We start from the raw sequence: 22,493 nt of genomic DNA, 5'->3' as shown, positions 1-22,493 counted from the left end.
TGTGCTCATTATGCATGCCTTACTTTTAAAAATACAATAAATTCTGTTCATCAAATGGAAACAATTTAATGACCTCAGGAAGGAGCCAGATAACAGAAAAGAGACAAGATAAAATTTAGTACTTTTTAACAACATATTATCTGCCTTCCTTATTGACAGTCAAAATGAAATTGAGATTAACTGTTCCTAGCTTAATAGGAAACAAAGTAGATTTCTCCAAGAGGCAAAAGTGTTGCTAGATACATGCCTCAGAAAGCTCTGATAGGATGCCTTCAGCAATCAGAGAGATACTACAATTAGAAATCTCATCCCTTTCTCTGCTTTTATTTCTAAAGTGTATCTTCTCTCCACAGACTCCCAGTTATCAGTCTTCACTCTCATACTTAAAAAACCCTATCTAAACTCCTCCTATATACTGCAAATAATCTCCTTTCTAGTTACTTATTCACTTCATAAACTTCAACAGAGTTCACACATAGCAGGTAACTAAGCTGGTCACCTAGTATCTTGGGAAAAAATATATATTCACATATAATATGGATAAAGGACATAAAAAAATCTATACCTCATTTTTAGGTTCTTTAATCACTTCTAAATTAAAAAGAAAAAAGGTCCAAACTAAAAATTTTATAAAGTTCCACCTAAAAAAAATCAGTAATTCATAAATTCCAAGGGACTTTTGCCAGATTCAAACTGCAGCAGGACACGAGTCATTTCACTTCCCATTTAAAATTATGCACATGTGCACATCAGGGCTACTATATTCAGTAACAGGATGATGAAAAAAAAAGGAACACCATAAAAGGATATCAGTAGATGCTCTTCCTTCAAATATGACAAGAGCAATAAGCTTTAGTTTCCTGCAGTCACTCTGCCAAGTATCACTGCTTCACAAAGGACCTAAAAAATCACTAACATGTAAGTAGAACATTGTTGTGCTTTATCAATTATGTAGGAATTTTTTAAGTTAATGTTTTTGAAATATTCAGTTTCTCAAATAAGTGAAAGAATTTAATTTACTGACTAGCTACATATATTTTCATGAAGATGTTATACTATTAATTTATACCTTTGCTATAGGGAACCAATAGGTAGTATTAATAATCCTTTCCTGTTAACTACTCAGCATAGGCAAGATAGACAAGACAAACAAACATGCCAAAAATAGGTCTGCTTTAAAAAAAAACCAAAACTTTAAATTAATAATTATTGTGTAATCTATGTAGTTATATAAACTGATAAAATGACAATATTTAATAGGTAAAACAATAAAGAAATGAATTAGTGTTTTATGCACTGAGAACTAATCTTTGAACTTCCTTACTGAAAGAAGAAAGCCTTTTAAAAATCAATCTTCAAAGAGTGTAATAGTGAGTTTAGGACAGTGATATCTCCAAGATTTTTTTCTGCTAGGAATGCAATTAAGAGAATTTCTTCCCAAAACATAAGACTCCTAAGGTCTTTTAAATTTCTTTTTCATGCCTTTTAAAATCAGTCCTTAAAACTTTTAAGCATAGGCAGCTAGGTGGCACAGTGGATAGAGCACCAGCCCTAAAATCAGGACTATGTGAGTTGAAATCTGGTCTCAGATACTTAATATGGCCTAGCTATGTGACCCTGGACAAGTCACTTAACCCCAATTGCTTCAGCAAAAAAAAAAAAAAAAAGTTTTTAAGCATTCTCAAAATGTATCTATTGTTCAATATAAAACAAAAATCGAACTTAATTTTCTCTTATGTTTTCCTCTGTTGTGTAAATACTTTTCTTTATCCTTTTTAATCTTTTTATTAATTTTTTTCTGTATTAATCAAATTAATTCTGACTCCTAATCACTCCATGTATGTTGCACAGTCACATTCAATGAAAAGAAACTAGAAAAATTCACTCATTCTTCTGTTCATTCTAAAAATACTGTATACAAGATTCTGAATAAGAAATTGTCCCTGCCCTCAACCAAGGAATTTATCATCTAATAGAGAAGAAAAAAAATGTAGCATAGAAGACAATACAAAATAACTTCAGTAAATGATAAGAAACTGAATTAGGTTTAATGGGAAATTAAAGGATAAAGCGAAGTTTCAAGAGAATCTACATAAATGACTAAGATTTATAATAACATTTTAAACCAGTATCAGGCCAAAGAAAATAACTCCTGGTAAGCATGAATATGTGAGTTTATGTTTCATTCAAGAATACCTCAAATTGAGAAAAAAAGGAAAAGACTGAATGACCAAAATTTTTAGAATCTACTTACAAAGAGATTTTTATACAAAAACTCTATTTAGAATGTATATATTTTTTATCAATGGATAAATGTCATTCTTCAGCAAAGTCAAAAAACATTTATAGACATATGGTAGATGCTTTATTATAAATACTTGCTGATTCTCAATTTAAACATTTTTAGCACTTGTTACTGGTGCATATAGAAAATCCCAATGAACCCAAAAGTAAGAATTTATAAGAGGAATCACCCATCAGCTTCAGTTGCTTTCATCAAAAATTTTAGGTAAATACATTGAAAGCACAAGAGAAAACCTAATTAAGGACCTATACTTGAACATGCTAAGGGCATCAAGGACTAACTATCCACCTTGGAGATTTCTGGACCATTGCAACAACCCAGCATGGCTACATATCTCCAGAAGAGTTCTATCTTTGATTTCAATGTGTGGTCTTATGTCTTCTTTCCTATCAAACTTTATGTACCCTTTTCTGACTATAAAAGACTGTCAAAATCATATATTTACTACTAAATAGTTACATATAAAAGTAAATTAAATTTGCTTACAAAAATGGTTCCATCACTATTTGCTATTTAATTCTTTGTCTTTTCCTGGCTAGGTAGTGACTATAAATCAAAATCTGAAACTGCTTCTTGATCTCAAATCATAATAGTGTTTGGGAGCAAAAATATAACTAATTACAAATATCTTCAATTATACTCCTGTGCAGTATTTGTTTTATAAGAAGTAAATATGTATAAGAAGAATTCTCCTCTTACAAAGTATATGGGATGAGAGGAGAAAAAAAGTATCTATATCAAATAGCCATTATTGGATAACAGAAAATCTCAGCCTGAAAACCATGCAAACTGGATTCATGTCTTAATAACTTACATAACTTACAATTCTTGGGCAAATCACAGAATCTTTCTAAACATTAGTTTTTACATAAGGACAAGAGAAGCATTTAATACCTTATCTCTGCTTACTAATAGGGAAATTATAAATAAGCTAATAGGTAGAAACAGAAAAAATTAGTGTTATTAATATTTATTGAAGTACTCTGAGGTTAGCTCATAAGATTATATAAACATTAATAAAACTAATAAAGAATCGTTATTGCTAGACTTGACCTGTCTTATTATACTTATTAGTCACTGTCATGCTAAAGTCACATCATGTGCCATGGACAGGACATCTCTTTTATGTGATAAGTCTATAAATCTGATAATAGTAATTGGCCACCAGAAAAAAAAAATCAATCATTTTGGTTATAAATCATTAAAATCTGAATATATAATGAACTGACATCATAAGTAGAAATGGGAGAAGATTGACTACATAGTGGTTTGTCTAAAGATAATCTAGGGGTTTTACTGGACCACAAGCTCAATATGCAGTTTGATATGGCCATTGTAGTCCTGGGCTTCTATTGGGAGACATGGTTTTTAAAAACAAGGTGCTAAATTCTGCCCAGGTCAGACTATATCTGGAAAATTGCATTTAGTTCTAATTGACACAGTTTAGAAAACATTGATAAATTGGATAGTTCCAAAGGAAAGCAACCGGGAAAGTAAAAGACCTTGATTTTATGTTACATGATGATCAGTTGAAGAATTTGAGGATGTATCTAAACAGCTGGAACCTGAAAGGGCAAGTAAATTTGTTCTGTTTGGGCCTAGAGGGCAGCACTGGAAGTAAAAGGTAGAAATTCCAATTTAGCCTTGATGTCAGGAATTTCCTGACAGAGCTGTCCAGAACCAGAAGGAGGTTATCTCAGGGAGCAGAGCCTTTCCCCACTCAGAAGGGTTCTTTAAGCAAAAGGTAGATAGCCACTTGTCAGATACAGACAGTGGAAATTCCCTTTTTGAAGATAACATGGTCTAAGTGCACCCAAAGATCCCTTCCAACAAGAACATCCTGTGATTCCCATCATCTATGCTGGAGCAGAAAGTAGTTAAAATCTGCACCAATGGAGAGGGGACACAATTCTGATGAAATCATAGATTGCTGAAGCAGCTAGATGGTGCAGTCAGTCAGGAAGAAGGGATTTTAAGTCCTGCTTCGGACACCTCAAAGTTGTGTGATGGGCAGGTAGATGCTGCAGAGAATGGAGCACTGATCCTGGAATAAAGCAGGCCCTGAGATCAATCTGATCACAGATGCTTGACACTTAAAAGCTGTGTGACCCTGGGCAAGTCACTTAACTCTAAATGTCTTACAAAACAACACCAAAAAAGCTGTGACCCTGGGCAGCCCCTTCACCTCTATGTGTCTCAGTTTCCTAATAATAGCACCTTGCTTATAGAGTTGTTGTGAGAATCAAATGAGATAACATACATAAAGTACTATATAAATGCTATTATTAAAACAGAAATTAAGACCCTAACATTTGAATTTATAGAATGGTTTCCTTACACCCACCCTAGAAGGAAGGCAACATGAGCTCATTTGCTGGAGGAGGAAAGGAAGGTGTGAAGTTCTTACCTGTGGTCAAACAATGACTGGGTGTTGGACAAAGCTAGCACCTGAACTCAGGTTTTCAGATTCCTGGCCTAAAACACTTTTATGGGAGCCCAAGGCATGCACCATCTTGGCATTTGACTGTATTTCTACATATACTTTAATAGCATAACACAGCAGGCCTTTCTTTATTTGTCTTTTTTGATGGTAAGACTGACCAGCAGTTTTCATACTCTAGTCTCAGCTTTATAAGAAAGAAATGAAAAAAGACTAAGTAAAAAAGAGAAGAAAGAGAGCTAGGGAAGTAAGAGACCAATTTAACTGTGCTGATCAGACCTTATCTGTCCTGCTGAGTTCTTTTCTAGATAACACATCTCAAAGGGATGTTGACAAATTGTTATAAGACAAAATGAGGAAGACCATGATGGCAAAAAATCTAGAAACTATGCCAAATGAGAAATGGTTGAACTGGGAAACTTTATACAAAAGAGAAGAATTAGAAAGCAGAATTGTCTTTATACATTTAAAAGGATAAAATATGAATAAGTACCTTTTTCCTCTGTAAATCTAGGTGAAAAAGCAAGAACCAATAGGTAGAAATTAAAAGGAGATTCACTGAGGTTCGTTATAAAGAGAGAATGGAACCTTCAGAACTGGAATGCATTTCTTTCTTGAGGTAATGAAGCTTCTGCCTCTAGAAATGGTCACACAGCAGCTTGACAACCAGGGACAAGTCCAGAGACTCAGGTATAGACAGGGTGATTTCTCCTCTAGGGTCAAAGTCTGGGATTCTAGGAAATGCAAAATTCCGATTCAACTCTGTATTTAACAAGATAATCAATATAAGACACTTTCTACTCAGCTTTCTTGATAATCCTTTCATTTGATAAATTTTCATTTCTTCAATGAAAAGTCATAGTGGCCGGAGACAGAAATATAACTCAGAGAACCCAGCTGGGCTCAAAGGCTGCTGTGCACCTGACTACCAGCAAGATTGTCTCAGTCTCCTCATATGTAAAGGGAGGAAGTTGGCCTCACTGCCCTAGGCATTCTCTTCAATCTTTAAATCTACTGTCCTATGGGATACAGACTATAAACATAACTAAATTTACTTACATACTAGATAAAGGTGACTGTGATAGGGAACAAAAGAATGGTAAAGCCAGTTTTTGCAAAAGGAAACTTATTTTTCTCCTACTGTTTCATTTTATACCTGATTGATCTCAGAGGCAGATTGGTGACTACCTGCAGGTTACAGGATGAATTATTTTTGAAAAGAAGCAACTGGGACTTAATAAAGGATAATGTTGCTACTTCAATGTTTGCTGCACACATACAGTCCAGAGGAAAGAAACCTCTGTAAGCAATTAAAGAGGACTTCAGAAATCTAAACCATCTACAAGCTTTTTAGTTTTAGAGAGGTACACCCTCACGGAACTATTAGTTTTTCCTAAAAACATACCCTGCATTTTTTTTAAAGAAGCATAGGAATAGAGAAAACTAACTCAACTTAAGCAAATGAAGAATTGTCTCATAAACAGTATGAAAAGTTGATTTAATTCAATTACCTGAGATCACCATTATTAATGTATGTGAATTTCATTCTAATCGGTTCAGGATACTGTGCTAAAAGTTGGGGGTACAAATTGATCTCAAGGAGTTTGTATTCTATTGGGGGAAAGAGGGAAAAACAGTGGTATTTTACAAGACAATTCATACAATCCAAATGGATAGAGAACCATGTTTTTGTTTTAAACCAACTTTGCTAGTAAATTAACAGCAGGTAGCCAGCCACCTAAGTCATTTCACATTTGGTTTTTAGATTTTTTGTTTACAAAAGATGTTAAGTAAGATGCAAAATACCATGGCTCATTCTACTAAACAAATAAGGAAACTTGGTGGTGTTGAATTTCCTTATTCTATAGATAGAATTGTGTTGAACTACTGGATGTCACTCAACTGCCAATGCATAAGACAGTTTATAGAAATAATTGACAAACATTAGACCTTAGAAAACCAGGTAATTAGAGGAGAGACCTGATGACAGATTCTTTTTTGCCTAACAGGTATATTATGCTCAAGGAACATTAGTGAGACAAACCTGTTGTAGTAAAGTGATCAACATACTCTTCTGTCACTTTCTCTACTTCCCATCGGTTCCACAATTTAAAAAAAAAAAAAATGTTCCCTAGGACTCCTATTCCACCTAATTTTTCACATTTCTTATTTTTTTCTCCTTCCTCTGAATGAATTAGTTTCTTCTTCCCTGCTTTGGTCCCAAAGAATAAGTCAAAGAACTGAGACTATACACAAATAAAAAAAGTTTGATTTTTTAAAAGTAATCATTATTTGGTAATAGACAAATTCTAACTCATGCTTATAAGTCTGATTCTGTGGTTCTGTCTTTTCAAATATATCTTCCTTGAAGTATCTTTATATCACATAATATTTCAGATTCCTAAAAAGCTAGCTTTTCCTAGTGTGTAAGCTATAACTGGGGCAGGACCAGCCTCAAAGGTAGGTAGCAAACCTATATCATTTCATAACCTCCTGAGAAGGGAAGAAAATCATTCCCCATAAACTGGATTTGCCTGTTCAAGATTAATTCCTTTAATTTATGATTATGATTTCTACTGAAGAACAAACATATCTGAAAGGGCAATATTACAGCTGCTAGTTATATGAACCATAACATACATGAATAATCTCAGAAGTACTCATGTTTGGAGAATGGAAAGAGAGAAAGAATATGAGGGCATTAAGATCATTTTTGTTGTGGCTTAGGCAGTTCTTCAGTTATGTCTGACTCTTTGTGACCCCATTTGGGGTTTTCTCGGCAGAAATACTGGAGTGGTTTGCCATTTCCTTCTCCAGCTAATTTTACAGATGAGGAACTGAGGCAAATAGGGTTAAGTGACTTGTCCAAAGTCACATAGCTAGTAAGTAGCTGAGCCCAGAACTAAAACTCCAGGAAGATGAATCTTTCTGAGTCCAGGGAAAACTCCAGAGTGACACTGTGCCACCCATGGGCCCCTATTAAGAAAACAAAAGTAGACAAAGGATAGATCACTAAAGCCAAAAAAATGAATAAAATGTAGATATTGCAGCACTAAAACGAACTACTAACTTCACAATTTACCTAAAGGCTGGCCTGACTAGGTACTTTAGAAAGTTGCATTAGCCTTTTTAGGAAATTAGTTGGTGCAGGCCAGAGTTAATTTCTGAATATTTTAGTATTTTTAAGTGCATGCATCAAAATGAAATTAATAATATATTCTATCTAGTAGCTGAAATAAAGAAAGCAGAATAATATAGTAATACAGATCCAAAATTATACAAACTCAAAAGCTGTTCCTAAAAAATATCATTTCTAAGACATAAATTACATTAATCCTTAAATAGTTTGTCTTACATTCTAGTCAACTAAGTTTTTGAATTTTTCTTTTCTTTTTGTGTAGCTAGAAAGAGTATGTCTGTTCAACATGTCTGGTTATACAAAAATGAGACGATAAAATCAGAAGAGATATGAACAACTCTATTAGCCACTGCCTACAAGGCACACATAGATAAATATACATACATAGTTCCTCAACCACATTACATTTACTTGCAAATAATTCTATAGCTGCTTTTTTGGGGGGAGGGGGATTATATGTTTTTTTCAAACCACTACATTGAAAGAAGTGATTTAAAAGCAACAAGCTTTAGTAAGAAAGCAGAAATAACATTTGCCACCTTTTTGTTCAAGATTTTAGACTAGCTAAGGATAGTTTCTACAGAGCTTGTTGGTTAAATTTCTCCAGTGGAGAAATTTGTTTTGAGGTACAGAAGAAATCTGCAATTTCCCATATCACTCTTAACAGCCTCACATCTGTGAAAGCACCCCACAAGTACAAGAAAAATACACAGGCCACAGTGGCATATTTTTTTTTTCTTCAGCTAGAAAGTACCATGCCTATAGCAACATTTGCAAATTCTCAGGAAAGAACAATTTTGAGAAAATCTATTAGTTTTTTTTCCCTACCTATTCAAAATTACAAGGTACCATGATTTCAAATTTACTTGATGTAACCCTCCTATATACAGAAATTGCCTAACAGTTACATAATTCAGAATACTTGAGAATAAAATAGATACAAAACAAGTTCAGATCCATATAATAGAGTATAAATACAAATGACTCAAAACCTAGATAAGAGTTCTAGGTCAATCCCTATAGAGTTACAGATAATAATTAGCCTTGATTCCTATAACTTTCACTTTCACAGCCATCATGTAATGAATGTGAGAGAGAGAGAGAGAGAGAGAGAGAGAGAGAGAGAGAGTGTGTGTGTGTGTGTGTGTGTGTGTGTGAGATGGGGGAGAGACAGAGACAGAGACAGAGACAGAGAGAGTGCTATGAGACACAGAGAGAGCTATCAGACTAACTCTATAATGCTCCTTTTAAATGACATTTCTCAGTAAACTGAGTTTTGAAATATTTTATAAATGATAACATTAAAAAGGGTGCTGTGGCTACAATTTTTGAAAAGCAACATTTTACTCAGAAATAAGATTATAATAAAAGGAAGCTCAAATTTTCACATTGCCTTTTCCTAAACTACACCCCTTGTCTGGAATCTTCATGCCACCCCACCAATTTCCTATTTTCATTTCCTTAATATAACTTGCATGTAGCCTTTCTCCAAAAATATACTTTTCTTACAAGATATATCTACCTGCAACAAACATTCATTAAACATTTACTACTAAGTACTGGGGAAAATAATGAAGGTTAAATAAGACATGGTGTAGTCCTTGGTTTCAAAGAGCTCACAATCTAACTGAGAAATATGTCAGATAATAAGACGAGAGTGATACAAGCTGAGGACTATCAGCAGAGAGGTACATACAGATCAAGCAATACACAAGTGTGGAGATGAGAAGAATCATTAATGATTAGAGAAGACTATGGACATGCTTCATGGAAGAGGCTGCACATTTACCTGTCACTTCAAGGCTAGACAGGACTCTTAACAGGTCCAAACTGGGAGGTTGTAATGGGAACATAAAAACAAAAAAGAGTAAACAGTAACAAAGGCATGGAGATAGAAAAACCCAAGCTGTGTAAAGACAGAAAACAGCCCAACTTGTTTAGAGTGTAGCCCAAGTAAAAACAAAGATATGAATGTGTTAAAATCATAAAGGTACTATGGGTGTCTACACTATCCACGAAGGTAGATGGATCTTGGGGGTGACATTTATAAGGTACTAGATGTAAAGTGAGCAGTATCACTGTTGGAAATGCAGAGATTTTTTGCTAATTCAATGGTCTCCTTTAGAAAACAAATTTGTGTGCAGAGTCTCCTGATGGATAACTGGATTCCTTTCAGAAAGAATTACAGGGAATTCACGACTCTGCCATTTCCTCAAATGCATGCTTCTCTGGTGCTTCTTAGTGTTTTTCCCTTTTCCTTTAGAACTTAAAAACAACACCTTTAGTTTATCAAGAAGCTTTGAGCCTGCTTCTCACACTTTTCTGACACAAATCAGATCATTGTGGTAACCCTCACAGTCTTCTAAATGTATGACTAATTTCATTTCCTGGCAGTGATAGGAACTATGTATTAAAATGTCCAACTGAAATTCAGTTTAAAACCATAGTTCTATGCTTGCCTGCCATGTAGGGGGCTTCACAGGTCATTTTATTTTAATCATACAGTGATTCAGAATGAAGAAGGGGAATTTCACACTAAGAAGCCAGTGTTTTTCTTATACCATAAAACAAGCTTCATCTTATGCGTTGATGTAATTCTCTTGCCCAGGACTTCCCCAGCTTTTTACAAAGCTATGATTGTGACATGAATTTTTAACTTCATAACTCTTAAGCTCTGTTTACACCCCCAACCTTCATTTTGCAATTGCTAAATTTCAGATGAAAAGGAAAAGTTGTCACACAAATCTACAGACTTCTACTTTTATATTTTATGATTCTTTTAACTAATTATCTGCTTTAACTTCCTCCCCCCACAGAACCTAAATTCCAGCAAAAATGGAAACCAACTTCACAACACCTTTTACTACTTCTCCAACAAATATATCGCACTGTGACCTTTATGCACACCAAAATATAGCAAAGATCTTAATGCCTCTTCATTATATCATCATCTTCATCGTTGGACTCCTTGGCAACTTACTGGCCTTGTCTGTCATTTTTCAGAACAGAAAAAAAATCAATTCCACCACTCTTTATTCAACAAACCTTGTCATATCTGATATACTTTTTACTACTGCTCTGCCAACCCGGATAGCGTACTATGCTTTGGGATTTGACTGGAGAATTGGTGAAAGCTCCTGTAGGATAACTGCCCTTATATTTTACATTAATGCTTATGCAGGTGTGAACTTCATGACTTGTTTGAGCATCGACAGATTCTTTGCTGTGGTCCACCCTCTTCGATACAACAAGATGAAAAGAACCAAACATGCCAAATGTGTGTGTATTTTTGTCTGGATTCTTGTATTTGGTCAAACGCTGCCACTACTCATACATTCTATGTCAAAGGAAGAAAATGGAAGGATAACATGCATGGAATATCCAAACTTTGAAGAAATACAAAATCTTCCCTGGATTCTTCTTGGTGCCTGTTTAATAGGTTATGCTATTCCACTTGTAATCATACTAATTTGCTATTCTCAAATTTGTTGTAAACTTTTCCAAACTGCCAAACAAAATCCACTAACTGAGAAATCAGGGGTAAACAAAAAGGCTCTCAATACAATTGTTTTCATAATTATTGTTTTTATTGTCTGTTTCACACCTTATCATATTGCAATTATCCAACATATGATTAAGAAGCTGCAAAAAGAACCAGACTGTAAAGAACAACATATATTCCAGATTTCCCTCCATATTACTATATGCCTGATGAACTTCAACTGCTGCATGGACCCTTTTATATATTTCTTTGCATGTAAAGGTTACAAAAGAAGAGTAATGAAAATGCTGAAACGTCAAGTCAGTGTGTCAATTTCAAGTGCTATTAAGTCAGCTCCTGATGAAAACTCACGTGAAATGACAGAAAATCAAGCAATGATCTACTCTAAGTCTTCAAACGGGAGGTAATGAAGTATAAAATGTTGTGTTTTCAAGAAAAATTTCTGTTCAATTAATTTTTAAGAACCTCTCTCCCAGGGTAATGTGAATTTTCCAAAATTCAAAATACCCATACAAAGTAATGGGTATAGAAAAAAGAAAACCCCCAAAGGCAGAGTGTCATATAACAAAGGTTCTTCAACTATTGCCAATGACAATGATTCTATGACATGATGAATCTAAGATACTATCCTCTCCAACATATTTTGAGAACTGGACCAACTGAACTAAAGGGGGAAAAAAGTAATTTAATAAATGTAGAAAGATTTGAGTCCCAATAGAAAAAGATAAAAAAAAAAAAAGAAATATTATATAAAAGTAAATGACATAAATATCCTAAAAGATCCATAATTTCCGTATTGTGGGGAATTCCAATTGTAAGAAATCCCTCCACCTAAAGTATATCTATAACTCAGTAGATATATTCTAGGGAATTGCATGAGGCACTGAAAGGTTAAGTGATTTGTCCAGAATAACAGAAGAGAAGTCTTTTCTGGCTCTAGGTTCAGAGTCTACTGACTACTATAACTACTATGCAATTAAGGTTTACTTGCTAATCAAATAAGTAAAGTATGTATTAGTTGATTTTTTAACCTTGTTATAAAATAATAAAATGGAATTCAATTTGCATGGAATTAAATGGAATTATTTTAATAAGAAAGTTTCTGTATAACAATTAACTGATGATATTGTCATTTATAAAATTTAAACTGATACTATAAAGACATTTATGTAAATATTAAAAGTTTCATGAAGTTATTAGAAGAAATTATGGTTTCTTTCTAGCAATTTATCTCACATGTATAGACCTTTAACTTTGAGATAATAATATAAAACTTTTAAACGAACTACTTTGTAAACAAAAAAATTATGTCTCTGGGATAGAATCTCTCTGTTACTGCCAACTGTGTTTTTGTATTAATGAGGCCTAGAAATTATCAATAGCATGCAAAAAGTTAAGATAATGATTAAACTAGATACATGAGATCACAGGAAGAATTGCCCCGGATTGACTAGTCCTTGATTTTCTATTAAGAAATATTTTATTTTCTTTTTTAAAATGATATAAGCATAATAACCATCAACAAAAATATATAACCAAGTTAACATGTAAAATAGCCAGAAAGTTTAGAATCTAACATTAGAGATACAAGTCAGTTACAGACAAAAAAAAAAACAAAAAAAAAAAAACCCAAAAATGGTTTGATCTGTTTTCCCTTCCAAGTACTTCTTCCTTTCTTTCCTTTCTTTCTAATGTATTTGGAGCTAATATCTTCATCTTGTATATTTTAAATGTAAAAATGCTAATATATCTGCTTTAATTATATCTTTTTATAATCCTGGATTCTCCCTCAAAAATATATTTGGCATTTTTTAATCACAAAACTTTATCTTAAACCAATATTGGAATAGAAGGCTAGATGTTTCAAAATTATGATTCTGTTCCTTAGTGCTTCCAATACTCTCTTCCTGAGAGTCTTTCAGAAGCATGACATCAGCAAAGCAGCACTAGAACTAGCAACAACAGCTGAAGCAATGAGAAGCATCAGTTCTAACTTTAATTATAAACGAAGCAGTCAATCCAGAGTATGGGAAGACAGGAGAAGAGGAAAGGGAGGACAGTCATAAGAAGTTCCTCATCTGTAAAATGGGAATAAAACCGATTTCAAAGGCTAAAGGAAAAACATGTTAGAAATAAGGGTGGATTTTTTGTTGTTGTTGTTTTGTTTTGTTTTCTGCATTCTGGGGATAATTTTATTTTCTCACTGGTGAATGGGAATCTTTTATTTATTTCAATAAGAATTACCAGAAGTAGAATAGACAAAAAAAGATGTCATTTGTACAATCATGACTCATGAAATTAGTTTCTATGTTAGTCAACCAGCATCAATTTTTCACAGAATGCAAAACAGAGATAGGAAAAAAGAAGCCATTGGGACAGATGAAGAATCCTGTTACTTAACAGGATTAATTAGATGACAATTAAAATGACAGTATTAATGAAGAACTACTATAGATTGTATTTTCAAAATGAAAAATTTGAAATCTCATTTGCAGTCTCATTTTTTTTTTTAGCCCCTTATTGTATAATTTAGTACAACTGAGTTAATGTGCACAGACTATTTCTGGATGGGTAAAACACAAGGAAAGGTGGAACCTCAAAAAAAAAAAAAAAAAAAATCAGAAAGTTACTATCTTCACAATAGACCACGGAAAAAACAGAGGCAACAACTACAAGCAGAGTAAAGATACCCGACTAACCAAGTTCTTTACCCTGCTCCATCTAAATATCTTGCTTTTGTTTCTTCAAATGCCAATTGATGGTGATGATGATAATAATGACAATAGTAGCTGAAATTTTTGCATTACTTTAAAATTACTTCATTGGAATCTCACAACAATCTTGTATGGTAGATTTTACAGGATTTATAAGTCCTATTTTTATAGATGTGGAAACTACGGTGTAAAAAGTGGCTTTCTAGGTTACATTAAATGGCACAGTTAAAGCCATTTGAAACATTTATGATGTTCTTAACACTAGTACAAACGACAAGGGATATGATTTTCTGTCTTGAGAAAAATGAGAAAATTTTATAAAGTATGAATAGTTCAAAAAGATCATTCACTTCTATTGCTACTATATAATTAAAGTTATTTGAACCAATAGTAATATTAATAGTAGTTCAAGGAAAGAGGGCATATTCTTTTCTTCTCTTCTTCCTTCTCTGTCACCGGATTTAGCCATAGATGATTCAGTTATAATACTGTAAAGAAGGTTTTAAACTAGTTGTAAAACTGTGACTACACATTTATGAGATACAAGCCAGTTCTTTGAGGAAATAAATGAGAGGGCACAACTTAAGTGGCTGAGTAAACATATTAGCCTCACCCCTGGGGGCTTTAAACAGTTAAGCCTAGGAAGTACAGTCAGTACAGGATCCAGAGCTCTCTGTGGAAGAGAAGTCTCCTGGAAAAATCCTTTTTTCCCTACCTTTCGGTTTAGCAGAGACTTGCCCAGAGGAAGATAGCAAGTGAGTTCATTGTGAATTCATTGATTGGAGAGATTTTAAGCTACAATAAAAGAAACAGAGAATGATAGACAGGCAATCATTTCTAGAAATACAGGTTAGAAACAGCTTCAAGGAACAGAATTTTGGCAGCAAAGAAAGATGACCAAAACTTCGAGAGAGTCCAGTTCCTAATAATTGGGAGTTGAGCAGCACAGAGGAGCAGACTTTAGAACATTATGTAAAGGCAGCTATATAAGGGCTCCATGAACAGAAAGACCTTCCTGGCCCTGTAGAACCAAGGGCTCTTGAGTTGCTCTAATGACATTATCCTCTAAATTTAAACTTACTTTTCTCATGGATATGGTGTGTATTTGTGGGAATATGCCCCAGATTTATAAAGTAAATATTTTGTGGCTATTATTTTCACTCAGCTGTTTGAGTAAATGCTTTTTTAAAGAGTTAAATGTGTTAACTAGCTGAAAGGTAAGGGGAAACACAGCAGTAGGAGTACATGAGTGATAATTTTAGAAGTGTAGCTCCAAAGGGTATTCCAAGAACCTCAACAACAGTTGCCCCTCTCTCTAATGTATTTGGAGTTACTAGTTTATTTTCTCACTGGTGAATGGGAATCTTTTATTTATTTCAATAAGAATTACCAGAAGTAGAATAGACAAAAAAAGATGTCATTTGTACAATCATGACTCATGAAATTAGTTTCTATGTTAGTCAACCAGCATCAATTTTTTGCCCCTCTCTCTCCCCTCACTATGTGCAATCCATGAAGGCAAGTGTGGCGATTATCCCAGAGAAGATACTGTTGTGCCATAAGTCCTTGCATCTTCTCTAATCTCATCTACCTCATCTGCTCCCAGGTGGAGTCAGTCAAAATTATGGTTCTAAGACCTCCTGGGTATCAAGAGGAAGGGGATTCAATGATTTCAATATTTAGAAGAGATAGTGTGGAATGTTGTGCCACAGTTCTCTTTAATTGTCCTGACTCAGTTTCCCTAATTGGTTCTGCCTCCGTTTCCCTGAATTGTTCTACCTCAGTTTCCTTAAATGTTCTGCCTCAATCCCCTTTAGTTGTAAAACCCCTCTCCGGTCCATTAAGACTGAGGACCATTTGCTCTAAGGTTATAAATTGTCGATGTGAGACTTAAGATGAGGGGGAGAGCAGACTTCCTGATTCCTTACTCCTTCTGCCCTCTAGAATTTATGACACTACCCCTCTAAAATATTACAAAAGATAAGACTATCCCAGATACCTCATTGACATCTTTACTTCTGTTTATTCAAACATCCTGACTCTGGCTTCCAGTTTTCGCCCCCTCCTGCTAGAACCAAATTTATGGTCCTGAAACTTCTCACTCTCAATGTTCTGATTCTGCCTCTGCCTTTTCTACCCCTGTAGCTGAGCCATGTGGCTATATATGTCATTGAGAACTCACATTCCTTGCTGGATACTTTGAGACGAGAGTCTTGTCCAGTCAATTATACTCTCCAATTAATAAAATATTAAAAACTCTCTATCTTGCCTCAGTTTCGCTGGCATTATAATACTACAGCAAAATCAAAAGAAAGGGGGATATGATTAAAAATGAGGTATTAGTTACTAAGTAACAAAATTATATGCTCATTTTGCCTGTCCTCTTGCTTCCAATTTAATCTAGGCACTTAAATATATATGATGTCAACAAGTTGATGAAGTTAGCTGATAAAGGAAGTTAATTTTTTCATTTTCAAAATTTTATTCATTTTCAAACCAAGTTTTAAAAATAGGCTCTCTCTTTTTGGAAAGAATTTTGTAATTCAGGAATTAAGCATCAGTTTAACACACATACACACACTCACTCCATAGAATCTTAAAAGGGAAAGCACATATCTTAAATTAGCTGCTAAAAATTCTATTTTGGTTACTTTTTTAGTTCCATGGTAATTTAAGGTATTCTATAAAAATATTAAATCACAAGGTCAGGAAGTGATTTTGGTAAGATCATTCAGGCAGAATGATATTCAAATTTTCTTTTATATATCTAGATATAATTATACTCAAATTTTCCTAGAAGAGTTGTCAATCTTTTTTCTTGAAATTTTCCAAAAGGTAATTTTCACTTTCAATTATTCAAAAGGGAATCAAATGAAACAAAATACTTTAAATTGCAATTTTGATCAAATACATGGCTTCTAAAGGAATCTTGTTTTTTTCATTATAATCCAATCTTTCTAGGACTTGATTCCTGCCCCAGAAATTCATCCTTTAAAGAAACACCAAAGACAAAGTTGCTCTAAAAAACAATTTTGAAATCCACCACTGCTACGGAACTTATATTGAAGAATTCTGCCCAACTATGGCTAACTTCTACCATTACACAGAAAACTCTTCACTATGGAACTACTTCTCAACTTGGATGTACTCTTTTCCCTGAGGCTTCACTTTCTGATTGGCTGGTTTGTGTCAGAACCTTCCATTTAAAGAGGACACCCAACCCAATCATGTCTTTATCCCTTTTCAGGCAACATTGCAGATTCAATTCCAAAGTACTTTTTCCATCATGCTCCCTCATGGGTTTCCTTATCCTTCCTATCCACTTTTCAGCTCTTTAATATAATGTCATTTCCTGTTAGAATTTAAGCTCCTTAAGGGCAAAAACTTTGATTTTATTTATTTGTAGTGGCAGCACTTAACAAGGTGCTGGGAACATAACAACAAGCACTTAAAATACTTCTTGGTTGACTTTTTTTTTAATTGAAGTTTTTCATTTTCAAAACATATGCAAGAATAATTTTTCAACATTGAACCCTTGAAAAACCTTTTTTTCTAATTTTTCTCCCTCTTTTCCCCACCCCCTTCCCTACATGGCATTTCATCTAATGTTAAACATGGTAAAAATATAAGTTAAATCCAATATGGGCATACATATTTATACAATTATCTTGCTGCACAAGAAAAATCAGATCAAAAAGTTTAAAAATATGAGAAAGAAAATAAAATGCAAGCAAACCACAACAAAAGGAGTGAGAATACTATGTTGTGATCCACACTCAGTTCCCACAATCCTCTCTTTGGGTGTAGATGGCTCTCTTTGTCATAAGATCATTGAAACTGGCCTCAATCATCTCACTGCTGGAAAGAGTCACAGCCATCAGATTTGATCATTGTATAATCTTGTTGCCGTGTACAATGATCTCCTGGTTCTGCTCATTTCACTCAGCATCAGTTCATGTAGGTCTCTCCAGGTTTCTCTGAAATCATCCTGTTGATCGATTCTTATACAACAATAATATTCCATAACATTCATACACCATAACTTATTCAGCCATTCTCCAACTGATGGGCATATTCAGTTTCCAGTTTCTCGCCCCTACAAAAAGGACTATCACACACATTTTTTGCACATGTGGGTCCCTTTCCCTCCTTTAAGATCTCTTTGGGATATAAGACCAGTAGAAACACTGCTGGGTCAAATGGTATGCACATTTTGATGGCCTTTTGAGCATGATTCCAAATTGCTCTCCAGAATAGTTGGATCTGTTTCTGTTCACAATGCCACCAACACTGTATCAGTGTCCCAGTTTTCCCACATAACCTCCAATATCCTTCATTATCTTTTCCTGTCATCTTTCTTGGCTTACTTTTAATTGAGTGATTGCCAGACATTAAACTAAGAACTGAATATACAAAGAAAAGCAAAACAACAGGAGCTCATATTTTAGTGAAGATAACATACCAAAAATTTGTACATTACAAAATATGTACAAACCAATTGGAGATACTTAAGAACTGTTAGCAACCCTGATTCCAGAGAATCTACCTCTTGAAACAAAGATAAGACTCAAGGTACAGAATGAAACATATTCATTGGACATGGCAGCAGAGGAAGAATTTGTTTTGCTTGTTTATGCATATTTATTATTACATTTTTAATTTTTTTCAGTGGGGGATATTGAAAGGCAAAAAAGATTTTCAAGTAAAAACAATTAAAATTTAAAAATATGTCTACATATATGAATTTTTATAATAGAAGAACAAGATAATTTCAGAATCGGCAGTGGGAGAAGGGAAGGATAGAACAAGATTTGATAGATGGAATGTTGTTACATTCAACATAACTTTCCTTTCTCTCAACTCCCATAGCTATCTTATCATTTAGTACTTGTCATGTTTTGTATTAATGTTTACTTTTTTAATAACAGGAAATTTTAATGCTGGACATTAGGAAGTAGCATAGTACAGAGGAAAGAGAACTAGATTTCAAATCAGAGGGTTGGATGCTCAAATTTTGTAATTCTTGGTTCAAAACCTAATTCTGCCTGTAATTTAATTTTTCTGGATCTCAGTTTCTTCATCTTTAAAGGAGCTAGAATAGAGGATCTCTAAGGTTCCTTCCAGCTCTAAATTTAGAGTCCTTTATGTAATGCTTTACAATTCATAAACTGATTATATTTCTGTTGTCTTGGATGGTGAACTTCTTAATGGTGCTATACTTCTTTTTACTTTTCATAGGGCCTAGCAGTGCTGCAGATACAGCAAATATTTGATTGGATTGAATATGCTTTCATACAATATGGGAAATGTTTGGTTTCTAGCTCTAGTAAGAAAAACTCTTCACAGGCAGTTTTTGAAAAAGATAATGTGTCATCAAAATGAAACTATGTGAAATCTGAGCCTTAGTCTTACTCTTAAGAAAAGTCTTACTTTGATGTGTCCTTATTGCTTGACAACATCTGTACCACAGTGTTTTCTTTATGTAACAGGGTGATGCATTTCCCATTGTGTTTAGTGCTTCCTGTATTATACTGCAAAAATAAATAAAATGGTATTCTGTTCAATTCAACAAACACTTATTAAGTGTGTCTTCTCTCTAAGGCCTTGTTCTGAGCTCTGAGGAAGAAACTACAAAGATTAAATTAACCATTCTTACTGCCCTCAAGAACCTTATGCCTGTGTGAGCAGGAAGATAAAAGATAAGTAGGAATAATCATAATTTAACACTGAGCAGGGGTTCCAATTCTTTTTTTGTGAATTGGACCCACATTTGGCAGTCTGATGAAGCTTTTGGATACCTCAGAGGTTTCTAAATGCTAGAAAAAATACTAAATTTAGATTAAAGGTTAGTGAACATAAAGATGTATTTTTTTCCCTATCCAAGTTGAAGAACTCCCTGAAACTTATCATGGAATCCTTGGGGTACCAGACTCCAAATAAAGTGGAGTGGAGAAGAGAAAGTAGAGTAGAGAACAGAAGGGGAATGGAGAAGAATTCCAAAAAAAATAATTTCTGATAGTAGCATAAAAGGCATTTGAGCTAGTTTAAAGAATGGGTACATATTTTCAAATTAACTGTAGTAAGAAAAGGGTATCTCAGACATAATATGGCATGAAAAATGTTCCAAATCACCAATAATGAGAGAAATACAGATTAAAACAATTCTAGGAATCTACTTCTTATCCATCATATGGACAAAGTTGACAAAAGAGGATAAAGGAAAGTACTGGAGGAACTGTGGGAAAACAGGGTATGTTACTGCACTGCTGATTGAACTATGAATGGACCTAGCTGGTCTGTTCTGGACCAATTTCTGGCCCAGCAATTTTTGGACTATGGAAAAGTATATTTTTCTGGAAAGCATTTTTAAACTATGTCCAAAATAGCTATTAAACTATGCAATACTCTTTATCTCAATGATTTCACTACTAGTCTATCCCTCGCAGTGCCTAAAAAGAAAGGGTAAGGATCTGTGTGAACAAAAATAAAGTCTTTTTGCAAAAAATTGGAAAATAAGGGAGAGCTAATCAATTGAGGAACAGTTGGAGCAAGTGATATTTATGTTATGGAATACTATTGTGCTGAAAGAAATGATGGAAACCGTTTCAAAGAAACCTGAAAGGCTTATATAAATGATACAGAGCAAACAGGAACTGCCTTTTGTCTTTCTTTGTACACCTAGCACCTAACACAATGCCAACACACAGCAGACCCTTAATAAATGTCTACTGATTGAATGACTTAAGTGAACAGGACAATAATTTATATAACAACAACGTAAAGACACTTTGAAAGACTTTGGAACTCTGAACAATTTTTGTGGGCTGTTTTCTCCTGGTTCTTTGACTTGCTGGATCACTTCTTAGTTCCCTTTGCTGCTAATACTCCCAGGTCATATTCATTAATCAGGAAACTCTATCTTCTATCCTCTCTGCAGTAGGGCCTCCATTCTGGGAATGCTCTTGTTCCTTTCCTCTGCATCCTAGCTACCTTCAAGATTCAGTGCCTTCTCTTTGAGATTACCATTCTTCTACTCTGTATATGGCATGTGTGTATATGTTTAACTGCACACATTAGAATATGATAAGGAACAATGCCTTTGCCTTTCTTTGTATTCCCAGTGCTTGGCTCAGTGGCTTAGCACATACATGTAAACTGTTTAATGCCTCTAAGAAATCATGAAAAAGATCATACTATCCAACTAAAGAGTTGCTCTCAGACCTTCCTGATGGTACTGTGCCACCCCTTGTAGATTTGCTTTAATTCCTTATTTGTCATGGATATCAGTCAGACCTTTATTAGAGATATTTAATGCAGACATTTCTTTCCAAGCAATGTTTCCTCTCATTCTAGCTGAGTTAATTTTTTAATGGAATTGTTTTTTCCAATTTCATGTAATTGTTATTCCTTTTTGTTTTGTTATACAGTGATTTTTTTTTCAATCTTTTGAAATCTTTTCTATTTTTTTACTTGGTTAAGAATTTTCCCCTAGCCATATTTGTGAAATTATTCATTTTTTTAAACTAAAGTTTTCTATTTATAAATTAATTTCTTAGATGTACAGCACAAGACTTTTATCTCATTTTAAGTACTCAGTTAAAGATGAACAAGAAACTCTCGATGGCACAAAATGTTATTTGTCCTTTATTTTCAAAGGGGACCATGACCTCAGGGAGGTGATGCTATGACATGCAAGTGAATGGGATTTAAGTGAGAGGACTGAGCAAGATCACCTGTCTCACTTTCCCCTCCAGAGCCATCTGGATCCATTGATAAAACATAGATCAAGATGACTGGATTTAGAATGAGTAGGAGACCTTGACCTTTTTAAGTTAAGATCTTGAACAGATCTCAGTTATATTAAGGCTGAACCCATTCAGTGATTAAAGTTAGGAAGCAATTGAGGCAAAGAATCTTTTTCACCTAGTCCCCCCAAAAATCTAAATAAATGAATAAATGGGAAAGGAAGAACCTCAGGGTTTCTGGCCAAAGCAGAAATAATTTGATGACATAATCTAGACACTTTAAGCAAGCATAATTCTTTATCTAAGAATATAATATATTAAGAGAACAAACTTGCTACTAAATAATAATTAATCCATTAACTATAGACTCTCTTCATTGCTTCTTCAGGTTGTTACATCTCCCTGAGGAATTCTGATTAGTAAAAGCTTTTCAATGTTTCAACTCTTCCAAATTTCCTTCTAAAATATAATTTATAAAAATTCCATATAAATACAATGGAATACTTCAAAACAAAAAAGATAATAAGGAACCTTGTGAAGGGTTGTGTCTGATAGTTACATTGGAGAGTCCCTCTAAGATTCAATGGCTGTGGGACCATAGGCCAATAAGTAGCTTAACTTCTAAGTGTTCTAGTCAATTCCCTCAAA

General features: G+C 34.1%; 2 protein-coding genes across 3 annotated transcripts in view; one reads left to right on the top strand and one right to left on the bottom strand.

Moving 5' to 3' along the window:
- UBAC2 (UBA domain containing 2) overlaps window positions 1-22,493 on the bottom strand; it is a 251,807-nt gene that overhangs the window by 119,247 nt on the left and 110,067 nt on the right. The gene's annotated exons all lie outside the window — the stretch shown is intronic.
- Window positions 415-17,313, top strand: LOC100934607 (G-protein coupled receptor 183). 2 transcript variants are annotated; one of them, XM_003765768.4, is made up of 3 exons: window positions 415-918; window positions 10,701-11,789; window positions 17,062-17,313. In XM_003765768.4, the coding sequence occupies exons 2-3, from the start codon at window positions 10,720-10,722 to the stop codon at window positions 17,066-17,068; spliced, it is 1,077 nt and encodes a 358-aa protein (XP_003765816.2). In that variant the 5' UTR covers window positions 415-918; window positions 10,701-10,719; the 3' UTR covers window positions 17,069-17,313. The 2 variants fall into 2 exon arrangements, with proteins under 2 accessions (XP_003765816.2, XP_012401702.1); XM_012546248.3 differs by lacking the exon at window positions 17,062-17,313 and having other exon boundaries at window positions 416-918; window positions 10,701-13,072.

Source organism: Sarcophilus harrisii, chromosome 3, assembly GCF_902635505.1.
Source record: "Sarcophilus harrisii chromosome 3, mSarHar1.11, whole genome shotgun sequence".
NCBI lineage: Eukaryota > Metazoa > Chordata > Mammalia > Dasyuromorphia > Dasyuridae > Sarcophilus > Sarcophilus harrisii.
Note: the sequence above shows the minus strand (reverse complement) of the source record. Positions and strands in the feature narration are given on the sequence as shown.

Excerpts from the sequence above, each read along its gene's own strand:
- LOC100934607 (XM_003765768.4), top strand. The coding sequence starts at position 10,720 with ATGGAAACCAACTTCACAACACCTTTTACTACTTCTCCAACAAATATA.